This window comes from Mus musculus, chromosome 12, assembly GCF_000001635.26.
Source record: "Mus musculus strain C57BL/6J chromosome 12, GRCm38.p6 C57BL/6J".
NCBI lineage: Eukaryota > Metazoa > Chordata > Mammalia > Rodentia > Muridae > Mus > Mus musculus.
In genome coordinates, this window is record NC_000078.6 from 80,700,089 (window position 1) to 80,712,909 (window position 12,821).

At 48.6% G+C, this 12,821-nt stretch overlaps 1 protein-coding gene across 4 annotated transcripts in view; it reads left to right on the forward strand.

Annotated features, from left to right (window-relative positions):
* The window catches only part of Plekhd1 (pleckstrin homology domain containing, family D (with coiled-coil domains) member 1), a 31,616-nt gene that overhangs the window by 7,488 nt on the left and 11,307 nt on the right, over positions 1-12,821 (forward strand). For 2 of the 4 annotated variants that reach the window (NM_001177503.1, XM_006515683.4), the window contains exons 2-6: positions 5,456-5,549; positions 5,917-6,006; positions 6,265-6,341; positions 7,084-7,175; positions 8,094-8,146. In NM_001177503.1, coding sequence (NP_001170974.1) covers positions 5,456-5,549; positions 5,917-6,006; positions 6,265-6,341; positions 7,084-7,175; positions 8,094-8,146 — 406 coding nt within the window. Of the gene's footprint in view, positions 1-3,397; positions 5,550-5,916; positions 6,007-6,264; positions 6,342-7,083; positions 7,176-8,093; positions 8,147-12,821 lie in introns of those variants that run through there. The other 2 variants (XM_011244059.1, XM_030246650.1) reach the window with 2 other exon arrangements.

The window sequence follows — 12,821 nt, forward strand, 5'->3', positions numbered from 1 at the left end:
ACACCAACTGCTGCGACTCAAACAGGGCCTGCTGCAAAGAAGGAGCTTGATTGTTTGTTTGTTTGTTTGTTTGTTTGTTTGTTTGTTTTTCAAGACAGGGTCTCTCTGTATAGCCCTGGCTGTCCTGGAACTCACTTTGTAGACCAGGCTGGCCTCGAACTCAGAAATCCGTCTGCCTCTGCCTCCCAAGTGCTAGGATTAAAGGCGTGAGCCACCACGCCTGGCAGGAGCTTGATTTTTAAAACGTCTTTCTTTCCCCGTGCTCTCATAAGTTCCTTGAGGGCAGGGGCTAACCAAGCTGGTAGGGTCCAGCACGGTACCTGCCTAGGCCAAGCAAACTACCTCCTTAGCAGCTCTCTCACCCACAGCCATTCCACAGTGACCAGCTCAAGGGAGACAAGCATCAGGGGATTGGTAGTGATCGTGCTAGGCACACAGTGTACATACAGGCAGCTGAGAACCTGGGCCTTGTCAGCAGAGCTCTGGCTTTACCACTTACTAACTGCTTAATCTCCATGTGGTTCCGTTTCCTTACTACTGTGCTAGAAAAAAGAGAAAGAATGAGACAAACAGAAAAACCCATCCATCACTTAGGGTCATTTAAATAAGAAAATGCCAATAAAGTATAGCTGGGCATGGTGGCGCATGCCTTTGATCCCAGCACTCAGAAGGCAGATCTTTGTGAGTTTGAGACCAACCTGGTCTACAAAATGAGTTCTAGGACAGCCAGGGCTATGCAGAGAAACGCTGTCTCAACAAACAAACAAACAAACAAACATAACAAAAAAAACCCAATAGGAAGAAAGAGAGGAAGGAAGAAAGGAAGGAAGGAAGAAAAGAAGAAAAGAAGAAAGGAAGGAAGGAAGGAAGGAAGGAAGGAAGGAAGAAAGAAAGAAAGAAAGAAAGAAAGAAAGAAAGAAAGAAAGAAAGAAAGGAAGAGACAAAGAAAGAAATTATGTGTAACAAAGGGCATACTTTGCTGCCTTCTAAATGTTCTTTCATGTGGAGGTAGACATACCAGAGCAAAGGCTGAGGATATGGTCCACTGCTTCTCTAGCATGCTTAAAGGCCTGGGTTCAATTCTTAGCACTCCGTAAACTAAGCATGGTGACTCATGCCTGTAATCACAGCACTCAGGAGGTGAAGGCAGGAAGATCAGAGGTTCAAGGTCATCCTCAGCTACATAGGGAGTTTGAGATCAGCCTAGGCCACCTGAGGCACTGTCTAAAATAGGTAAATTAATAGTAGTATCAGTAGTCGTAGTAGAAAGGAGTCAGCCAGGACTGAATGAAAACTTTACCGTGCACATATTCCAGGCTTCCCATAACCCAGGGTGGCCTAAAAGCAAAAGCTAATGGTAGCTAATATTAAAACTTCTTCTGCATCGGAGGACAGGGCTGTATACATATTTGGAAAGCAGGCAGCCAGCCAACTGGGCGGCAGCCATGTTCTCAGCAGCTGCTGTGTGAGTACAAATGGGCAGAGGGCAGGATGACTGCATGGATGCTGAACTGAACGATAAGGAGTGATCAGAATAGTCACGACCCTTTCCTGAGTGCTATGAGCTAAGTCTTCACGAGATCAGACTCCTGGGAGGGCTCAGGCATGAGAGATAGGCATTGTGATCATCCTCAAGTTCCACACGAGGGACCCGAGGCCTAAGAAGACTAGATGCCTCACCCCAACACTGCTAGTAAGTGGTGAGTCTCCCACCTAGGCTATTGCAGCTTGGCCACCTAAGCCTCTGTCCCGGGTCAGGACAGAAACTCTGTGAGCTATATAGGGAGCAGGAAGAGGGCCTGGTGGTCCTGGGTTCCAATCTTCCTTCCACAGTTACTTCACATCTAAGCCTTTCTTTCCTCTTCTGAGAAATGGGAGTGAAAGGCCCCGCCCTCAGTGTTGTTCTGAGGAGCAGGTCCTCCGATCCTCACATAACTCACCTCACAGACGCTAACACGGGAAAATGGCGCCTGTGACCAACTCCTGCACTGACAGTCCAGCTTTGCACGGTTCAAAGGAGGTTGTTCCAGCCTTGCATACTGAACGAGGGGGTCCAGAACATGGGGACTCTGGGGGACGGTATAGGAAGAGGAATGCCCCTCTTTGCAATCTGGCATAGACGTTCAAGGGCCCCAGCTGCAGAGCAGAAGCTAAAAGTTGTCAGCCAGAGTGGTCATCACCAACACAGTTTGATAATCAAAGATCTTGTCAGATGAACTGTGGCGGCTAGGAGCTTGCCCTCCGCCTCCAGGTCTGTGCCAGGTATGGCTCATGTGCCAGTCCATGGTGACTCTCAGCCTGCAGACGTGTGGCCACCATGGAGCAGAGGCTATCTGGAGTGTCTCCTCTGTCTTCCTGTGCTGGCTTTAAGAAGGGATTGGCCTTGAGGGACATCCTGTGTATCTCTTGCCCCCACTGATAGGTGGCGATGGCTTTTAGTAGATCCCCTGCCTATGCCAGGACACTCTGTTGCCCATGCAGCAGCCCAAGTTACCCTCCTCCTCCTCTCCTCCTCCTCTCCTCCTCCTCTCCTCCTCCTCTCCTCCTCCTCTCCTCCTCCTCTCCTTGTCGGTCCCACTCAAAGCCCTCCCAAGGCCATCTTACTCTGAGAGAAAGCCAGCTGCTGCCAAGGAGTCCCAGCTCCTCGTGCTGTCTCTTGCTTCCATTTCCTTACACGGAAAGTTCAGGAGCACCTGCCCGGCAGGGTGACTGTGAGTGTTAAATGTATTAACAGAAGCAAGTCCAGTTGGTTGGGGTAGTAAGGGCTCAGAGAATGTAATTGCTGCCATCATTGCTATGACAGAAGCCATGGAGGCCTGTGCAGTCTGGATCCAGGGATCAGAGTCTTGCTTCAGCCTTCTGGTTCCTTTTAGAACTGACTACATTCTCAACCCAGGACCTTAGTACCGGTGGACTCTGTGTGTGAGGTACCTGCCCTCTCTTTAAAGATTACCTCCTCTTATTCTTTTGAATTAGTGTTATTCTTTCTCCTCTGTGTAGCTCATGATGACTTCAGACCTGTAGCCTTTGTATCTCAGCCCCTCAGATGCTGAGATTATAAAGCCATGTGCTACTAGTGAGGCTCATGGCTGGACTAGCTTTGACTACATAGCTGAGGATGACTGTCTTAGGGTTTTACTGCTGTGAACAGACACCATGACCAAGGCAAGTCTTATGAAAGACAACATTTAACTGGGGCTGGCTTACTGGTTCAGAGGTTCAGTCCATTATCATCAAGGTGGGAGCATGGCAGCATCTAGGCAGGCATGGTGCAGGAGAAGCTGAGAGTTCTACATCTTCATCTGAAGGCTGCTAGTGGAAGACTGACTTCCAGGCAGCTAAAATGAGGGTCTTAAGCCCACGGCCACAGTGACACACCTACTCCAACAAGGCCACACCTCCTAATACTACCACTCCCTGGGCCAAGCATATATAAACCATCACACTGACCTTGAACTTGTTTCTGCTTCCTGAATATTTGGAGTTATGGGTATGTGCTACAATACCTGCTTTATGTCATACTACAGATTACTCTGTGCATGCTAGTCAAGCATTCACCAATAACGACACCCCCAACCCCAGTCCAGGATTAGAAAACCACAGCTCCATTAGATCACGGTCCTGTCTAATTATTACCTCACTGAACCATTGTTATCTCCTAAGAATCCAGTGTCCAGATATTAAGGGATTCATGAGGCACTACTGTGGGGGTGGGGAGTCAACTCTGTTCTGTTTGCCTTTCTTTCCTGCTTACCAGACTATAGGACATTCCACCTCACCCTGGGTTCTTCACACACAGGCTAGGTTATAACTACAGCCTCATTCAGTCCACAAGGCTACCTCCTAAAGTCAGGGCCATCACTTCTGGGCTACAGAGACTAAGGCTCGGGGAGCTGAGTGTCCTTACCTAAACTCCCCATCCCCACGCTGGGAAATGGGAGGTCTGAGCTCTTACCCACCCTGTGATGTTCTTTTGGAACTGTCAGGAGACATCTGCCTTTCCCCAGGGATTGATGTGGCACGGCCCCACCCTTCAGGAACCCAGTGGCCCCCTCTGGATAAAGAAGCACACATTGCGGCAATGGGTATTGAGTGCTAAGTGCAAGAACCCAAACACAGGGTCCACGAGGGCTGCATTTGTTCTGTGGCTAGTGGAGGGTTGGCACGGATACAGAAAATGAGTTGAAGGTGGTCATGGTGGTACAGCTGTGTAGTGTTAGATGCTGAGGAAATTGAGATGAGTGAGACTGTTCAAGTCTATGAGTTCAAGGTTCAAGTCTATGAGTTCAAGACCAGCCAGGGCAACATATCAAGACACCCCCCCCAAAAAAAAAAGAGTAGGGGAGACAAAAATCATGGGACTCATACCAAACTACAAAGCTGAGCTTCAGGTCCCTCTGGATTAGGAGCAGAGGCTGCAGCCATCCAGGTTTCTCCTCCTCTCTACCCCAGAGCAGCTATGGTAGTAGGGATGATCATGTAATGCTACTTACACTTTTTTTCAAGCTCCTCACAAGAAGGTCCGGTGGATGGTTTGTAAACAGGTTCTTGGGGGTGGTTCTGCAGTATTTAATTTTCCTGGCGCAAATGCACCTGCCATGGCCTGTATCAAGTTGCCTGTGTCATTTCACAGAATGGTAAGCAGGTAAGAAAGTCCCACTGTTGGCCACTGTGAGTCTATCCTAGAAGGTTCCAACATGTTGTTGCTCTGAACTTACCCTTGTATGTACACGTACACACACACACACACACACACACACACACACACACACACCAATTCAGGATCCCTCCAGCTCCTTTTCAGGTCACATTTCAGCACTGTCCCTGGAGGAGAGACAACTCTAGTGTCTTTGAGCCTCAGGAGCGTTGAAGCCTAATTGGGGCTCCCCTTGGAGCACACTTGGTTTCTTAAAGCTTCTGCTGTTAGTTCTGTAAGAGTCCTCAAGGTAAGCCAAGGACCTGGTGGCATTGAGGATTTGCCTCCCCAGTAACCAGAAAGTATCATGGCTTAGACTTGAGTCCCAGAAAGGATGTGAGTACTCCAAAACAGATATATCACCTTGGCAGACCAGGACTGCAGACCTCAGCAGTTGACAGCAATCCCATTTGATTACACCATAACACCCATCTAGAATCAATCTGTCGAATCCTCCATCCAGACCTGGAGGAGTTCCCACATGACTGGAGCTGATAGTTCGGAGGATGAAGGACAACAGGTTTCTGCTGTGCTGAAGAGGGCAGTCTGGGAAGCCAGTGATGAGTTTCCTCCTTCATGGCCTGTCCAGCAGGCCATCTGAGACCTCATATGGGCTCCTAATGTGAGTCCAGGACCTCCAAGGGTGAGGGCAGGGATGAGACCAGCACAGAGCCACAGCAGCCTGTCACCTTCCATGGAAGAGTGTGGGGCCTGCTGTGGACTCTCAAGTTCTTTCGGTTTTCTCATGCCTTCCTGTAGGTTTTTCATCATCAAAGAAAGCTTTCTGCTTTACTACTCTGAGAGTGAGAGAAAGAGCTTTGAAACCAATAAGTACTTCAATATTCATCCTAAGGTGAGGAGGTACCTTTCCAGGCTGAGGGGGGGCCCACTGGGGACATTTGGGGGATTGTAGAGAACTCTCTGTTGTCTTGATTTAGTTTAGAATCTGGAGAACAAATTCTCTCGGGACTCAAGACACCCCTCCCCCCTCCAGCCTCTGGGCTGGGTCCTTCCCTCCACACATACTTCCTGAGTCGCCGAGTCTATCACAGCTTTTTTCTTTCTGGAAGCCAGTCCTAGCTTTCATGGCATACTCCTGAGATGCGGTCCAGCCTGAGGCCCTTGGTGAAGCCCTGGGCTTTCTCCAGGAGGTTCCTGGGACTCTTAAGTGATGTGAGCCGGGTAGGGGTGGGAGCTACCTCCTCTGCTTTGTTCTTCAGGGTGTCATTCCACTGGGTGGCTGCCTGGTGGAGGCCAGAGAAGAGCCCAGTATGCCCTATGCCATGAAGATCTCACACCAGGACTTCCATGTGAGTGGGGACCCTCCCATAGCTCAGGCTCCACAGGACAAAGAAGCAGCTTCTTGATCCCCTGGGAGCAGCCCTCTGCATCTAGCCTGAGAGAGTTGTCAGGGCCTGTGGAAGATGGGGTGGGAAGAGAAGAAATCACCTCTCTCCCTCCCTGTCCCCTTCCCCCTCCCCTCCCCCTCCCCTTCCTCTTCCCCTTCTCCCTCCCCCTCACTCTCCCTCTCCCTCTGATACCTCCCACTCTGGCTCCTTCTCTGGCAGGGGAATGTCTTGTTGGCTGCGGAGTCTGAGTTTGAGCAGACACAATGGCTGGAGATGTTGCAGGAGTCTGGGAAGGTGTAAGTGTCTGCCAGCAGGGCATCGGAGGGGCCGGCTGCACAAGGCTGGCCCTGCCCACCTGCCTCTCTGCTGGGATCCGGAGACAGGGAGGGTCGTGGGAGCTGCCCAGGATGTGTGGGAGGAGACAACTTGGGCTGAAGAGCATTTGTGAGGGTCCCCTATGTGGTGAGTTTGGGAAGGTGTCCTCAATGACAGGTGGCAGATGTGGACACCATTTACTTCCAACTCTTGGGAAGGTGTCCAGCATCGTTCCTTATTAGTCAGCACCTCAGTACATCCATCTCCCCTTCCCAGACCGTACTGAACCCTGGCAAGGTCCAGAGACGGTGTTTACACATCATAGCGCAGGTCCCAGACACCACCTGACCAACACAGCCTGTGCCCATTCAAGCCAGCCCATACTTCTAACCTAACCAGTATCACCGAGTACCCAGCCTCGCACCAGGGGATAGGCATGCATGCAGTGATGTAGAAGGACCCTAGGGAAGCAGTCCTCTTCCGTGAGTGCTCTTGGCTCTGTCCTGGTGGCCCACTTTGCAACCTCAGCTTCCAGTTACTGTAACTGATCAATGCTGGTAGTGTGCCCAGAGCCCTGGGTGCCAGACTAAGCTGAGATTCTGTAGAGCAAGAGGCGGGGCTAGCACAGAAAATGTACACTCTCCTTCTCCCCGGGCCTTCCTTCTGGTTTAACTGTTTGTATTTCTCCTCATTTCCTCTCTCCCATCTGCTTTTCCTCCCCAGGACCTGGAAAAATGCCCAGCTAGGGGAAGCTATGATCAAAAGCCTGGAGGCACAGGGGCTACAGCTGGCTAAGGAAAAGCAGGAATATTTAGGTTGGTGAACTGGAATCTGACGTTTCTTGATGGTGGCACTTGGGGACCTGAGTGACAGCCAGAGAGGGACCTGGTGAGAGTGGTGTGGGAGTTCTCTCTGGGACTTGGAAGGGAGCCTGGCCTCTAGAGAACTTAATGGTGTGATAAATGCCCTTTTGGCCACGGAGCTAGAAGCAGGACACACTAGTGGCCAAAACCTGGGCTTTAGCCCTGTCATCTACCTGTTTGTTGTGTGGATGAATCAGCCACTCAAGTCTCTGTAAGCCTCGATTTCCTTCTCCTTAAAGAAGAGACCAACATGACCTCAGGTGTTAGAGGTGGGGTAGAGATCAGCTTAAAGGGAAAATGCCTGGGTGTATGCCTGTGTCAGGTCTTCAGTTGAAAGATCTAGAAATGGAAAAAAAAATAATATTACCCTGCCTGAGCTCCAGGTCCTGCACCTGCCTCTCCTCTCCTCTCCTCACCAGACCCACTTTGGACCTAGCTACAAGGATCCAGATCCCGTGCCCTAATGGTCTGCTGAATGCCCTCTAGTTGGGAGAGAATGGGCTGACCCCCTTCCTGGGCGCCTGCTGAGACATCTGAGACTCTGGCTCCTCTCTGCCTGCTCTAGGCACCTCTCTCCCTTGGCAGGAATATGCTCTCCCAGATTAACCAGGCACTAGCTCTGTAGTAGGAGACTGCAGAGGCAGAGGCTGCAACTCCTCTGTGGATCCTTAAAAGCACAGAACAAGGAAGATGGCTTGAAAGGCAGTTTGGACCGGTGAGACAGCTTCAGTTCAGCAGAGTAGAACCCAACCCCAGGCTAGGTGTGGCTCTTCCAAGGAGATGGCACAGGTGACAGAGGCCACCTAAGACATCTGCCCTCAAACCTCTGAGCAGTTTTCAGTGTGTGTATGTGTGTGTTTGCTTTGACAGACAAGCTGATGGAGGAGACAGAAGAACTGTGCCTTCAGAGGGAACAGAGAGAGGTAAGCGCATGCGTGGCTGTGCAGAAAGACTCAGCCCTGCCCCCCAGACACAGCTAGCATTAAGGGATCTGGGGGGTGGGCACTGGGCATCCAGAAACTTACCCAAGAGACTTCAGAAGGATGGAGCAATGAGGGCACTAAGGTGACAGTGTCTGCACATTGTTGTAGCATCTCGGTGGGAAGTGTTTGTTTTTTTTTTGTTTTTTTTTTTTCCTGTGAAACCTTAGGAAACACATCTTAGAGACAAACATTTCATAAGCGGCTTGCTGATATCCACAGAGGTTGCAATGACCTCATTTTATCCATGGGGGGGGTGGTAGGGGACATAGGGGAATGGGGGGGAACACTTCTGGTCCATAAGGGTGATGGAGTTTGATGACCTCAGAGATCTATCCCTTTTGGCATCAACAATACAAGCCCTGTGGAGGCTCAGCACAGGCTTAAACCAGCCTGAAGGCCAAGGGGACTCTTGTCTCATTTGAGCCTTTGGAATCTGCTTCGTTCCCACACCTGAAGGGCAGAGCAGGGCAGGGCAGGTTGTGAGCAGAGGGAAAGAAACCTGGAGGGAGACTGCCCTTGCTTATATTTGAGCTTAGCTCTTCTAAATATATGATCCCCCGACAAGTTACCTAACCTCTCGGAATGTCAGTATTTTCACCCCCAAAAAGTGAGGAAAATAATAAGGGCCCATCCCTTTAAGGGAAATTATAGAGATCAAGAGAGACACTACATTGAAAGCATTTGACACGCTGGGTGAACACCATGTGCACATTGGGTGCTTAGCGACTAGCTGCTTCTCTTAGCACTGTGCTCATGCTATTATTAATTATTGGCCGTGCCTGCATGGGTGAGGTCTGGCTTTGCTGAGTGGTGCTCAGAGGGGCCTGCAGATAGGAGACTGACCCAATCCATGTCCTTTAGCTTTGTCACTTTCATTGTTCCTCAGGACCGCCACAGGGCAGAGGTCATCCACTGTAGCCCAGTGCCCTACTGTAACTCAGTTCAGGAACTCAGCACCTTCCCCATCCCCCCCCCATGGGGCTCTAAAACATGCCCCAAAGTCAGGAAACACACCTCTCCTGTGGAACTCAAACCCTCTACAACCCGGCATGGCACCCAGCTTAAGATGAGAGATGGTAACTGTGGGAGAAATCAAGGCTGAGCTGACTTCATTCTTGCAACTTACACTATGGCTTAATTTCAAACCATTAGGATAATCTGCTTTTGTTTCTCTTCCAAAAATCTCCCTTCCTGTGCCAGTTTATAAACAGCAGCAGTTCTCAACCTGTGGGTATCAGCTAGCCTGCAGTTCAGAGGTTTACATTACGATTCATAACAGAAGCCTCATGATGCTGCTGCGCCTCTCTTACCCCTGAGTCTGAGGTCTAAAGTCTCCACACTCCTTGCATCTAGATCCCATCAGAGTTTTGGCCTTTTCTCCACAGCATCCTGTGCATTTAGAGCAAGACTTTGGTATGTTGTCAGAAACCTTAAAGACAAATGATCTGGGAGGCTCAGCATGGGTTGGAGTGGGAGACACAGCCCCCAACAGGGAGAGGAGGTTTAGCCAACAGAGGTTGAATCTGGGGCAGCAATTGGCTCGAGGAAAATTTAGACACACTATCTAGGTCTTAGTTTGGAAATTAGGGCAGTGGAGACCCAGGGCACTCAGGCCTCGCTTAATGCCACCTACTGAAGTGGGACACTGGCAGCTATGGAGTCCAAATAAGCTGCAAGCCCAGCTGTTAATGTGGCAGAGGCTGCTTGGAGCATCAGCAGGAAGAGAACCACACCAGGTTCGAGCCGCCTGTCAGTGATTTGACCAGAAACAGAGTCCCAGTCCTGCTCCTGGGATGACCACACGGAGTCACTCTGCTTAAGTGGTTTTCTCCCTTCGTTTCCTCACCCATAGGGTAGGCATGCTTATCTCCAATGCCTTCCCTGTCCTATTCTAGATCAGAGATTGGCAGCGGGGCTTGGCGCCACATAGAACAAATACTGTATCCCAGAGACAAGGTGATTCTTATAATGACCTGTACGGTTTCTGGGGGACAGCCTTGACCCATAAGGAACCTCAGAATCTGCAGCCAGGGCCCCTGGTGGAATCTCAGCTTCAGCCCTGATGATGTGGATGTCATTTGATTCCCATAGACTTCAAATTCCTCACCTCTAATGCTCGGTGAAAGCAGCAGCCGCTCTGCCTTCTTCTGGGCTGCTGAATGGACTAGAATTCAGGGAAATGCATCGTGTGATGGTGGACCAATGGCATCTTCCATGTGTCAGGAAGAGCCTGGGCTCTGAGCATATGGGTTGAGAATGCAGAGGGAGCTACCTGGGCACATCTGCCGGGGCCATCTGCCTTCGCTCTTAGTGTAGCACATGCCGTAGGGTTTGACAATTGTAAAATGCCACTAATTCACCATTGTGATATCACAAAGAATAATTTCACTGCCTTAAAAATCTTGTGTTTCACGTATCATCTCTCCTACCAACCGACTAACGCAGCAACCACAACCACCGACCTTTTTACCATCTCCGAAGTTTTGCATTTCCCAGAATGTCATGGAGTTGAAATCATATACCACATACACTTTTCAGATCAATGTCTTACATTGTGCATCTAAACGTCCACTGCACTGTTTGTTGTACAGTTTGAATACCAGTTTCTTTTCATAGCTGAATAAATTCGTTATCTGGGTATAAACCTCAGTTTATCTATTTTCCCACTCAAGGACCCCTGGATTGTTCCAAGTTTTGGCAGTTATGAATGAAGTTACTATATATATCCATAGATAAATTCTTTGGTGTGGATAGATACTGTCTGTTCACTTGAACAAATAACAAGGAAAGTTATTTATTTATTTATTTATTTATTTAAGACTTGAACTCACTTCTTTGGCCCATGTTAGTCAGAAATGTATTTTTTTAAAAAAGATTTATTTATTTTATGTATATGAGTACACTGTAGCTGTTTTCAGACACACTAGAAGAAGGCATCGGATCCCATTACAGATGGTTGTGGCCAGCAGCATGTGGTTGCTGGGAATTGAACTCAGGACCTCTGGAAAAGCAGTCAGTGCTCTTAACCACTGAGTCATCTCTCCAGATCCATAAATGTATTTTTAAAATTTATTTATTTATGTCATATATGTGAGTATACTGTGAATATACTGTTGCTGCCTTCAGACACACCAGAAGAGGGCATCAGACCCCATTACAGATGGTTGTGAGCCACCATGTGGTTGCTGGGAATTGAACTCAGGACCTCTGGAAGAGCAGTCAATACTCTTAACTGCTGAGCCATCTCTCCAGCCATAAATGTATTTTTAAATATCCAATCTCTGTGTGGATTTTCTTGCTATTGTTTTGTTATTAGTTTATGGTATATTTCATTACTAAAAGCAAATGTTCTATGATTTCTCATCTTCTAAACCTGTGAAGGTGTGTCTCCTCCTGCAGAGTCCAGCCTATACTGGTGAATGTTCTAGTCAAGTTTGTGAATAATGTGGAATATGTCATCGTTGGGTTGGGTGGTGTGGGTTATAGATCCCAGTCAGTTTGATCTACCATGACAAAATCAGGCCAAGTGCCTTCAACAAGAGCAATTGATTTCTCAGTGTTCTGGAGAGTAGAATATTCAAGATGAAGCTGTCAGAAAGGCATGCTGTATTCTGAGGTCTCTTCCATTGGTGGGCAGACAGCTGCCATATCACTGTGTACCCTTTGTCTCCACACATAGGAAGAGGTGAAGGGCAAGCTCTCTGGTGGATTTGGAAGTGTCTCTTAGCAAAGACATTCTGTATCCTTTCATAGCGTGCCTTTGTTGTTCTGCTTGGTTTTGTTGGTTGGTTGGTTTTGCTTGTTTGCTTTGTGAAGCAGGGTGGTGTGTTGTTTTAACCAGCCTTGAACTCCTGGTTCTCCTTGTCTCCTTGGGACTACAAGAGCACACCGTCTCACTTGGCCATTGCCCAGTTGTCTTGTGTTTTAATCTTGCATTTGGGTGTGTGTGTGTGTGTGTGTGTGTGTGTATGTTTATGTGTGTGTGTGTTTGTGTGTAATTCACATCTCCCCAATTATATTAGTCATCTATTTTTACGTATTTATTTTTCCATTAAAAAGGGACTAGAGGTGTCACCTTTAGCATCTAACCCACAGTTGAGTTTTTTTGTTTGTTTTTTTTTTGTTTGTTTGTTTTTAATTCCTGGTCTGATCATTTTTAACAGGGCCACCATCTGACTCTGGTTCTGATGATCTCTTCAAAGTATGTATTACACCTTGGTCTGAGACAGGGTCTGTCTATGTAGCCTTGGCTGGCCTGAAACTCACTATATAGAGGAGGCTGGCCTCAAACTCAGAGATCTCCTTGCCTCTGTCTTCTGAGGGCTAAGGTTAAAAGCGTGTACCACCACCACACCCGGCCCGGGAGGTGCTTGGTAAGCACATATTACACTACAAGCAGTCTGTGTGAACGAAGTCTTACAAAATAGTACTGTCTCATTTCAGGTAGCACTTGAACCTCCTTCTCTTCTCTCTGCTCTAGATCTTACTCTCTAGACTACAATCCCTAACTTCAGTTTGCTATTTATGTGCCAACGATTCCCAGGGTGACACCTCTAGTCCCTTCTTTCTGTTGCCTCCCTATCCTCTGATACTCAGTGATTGACTTCACACCCCC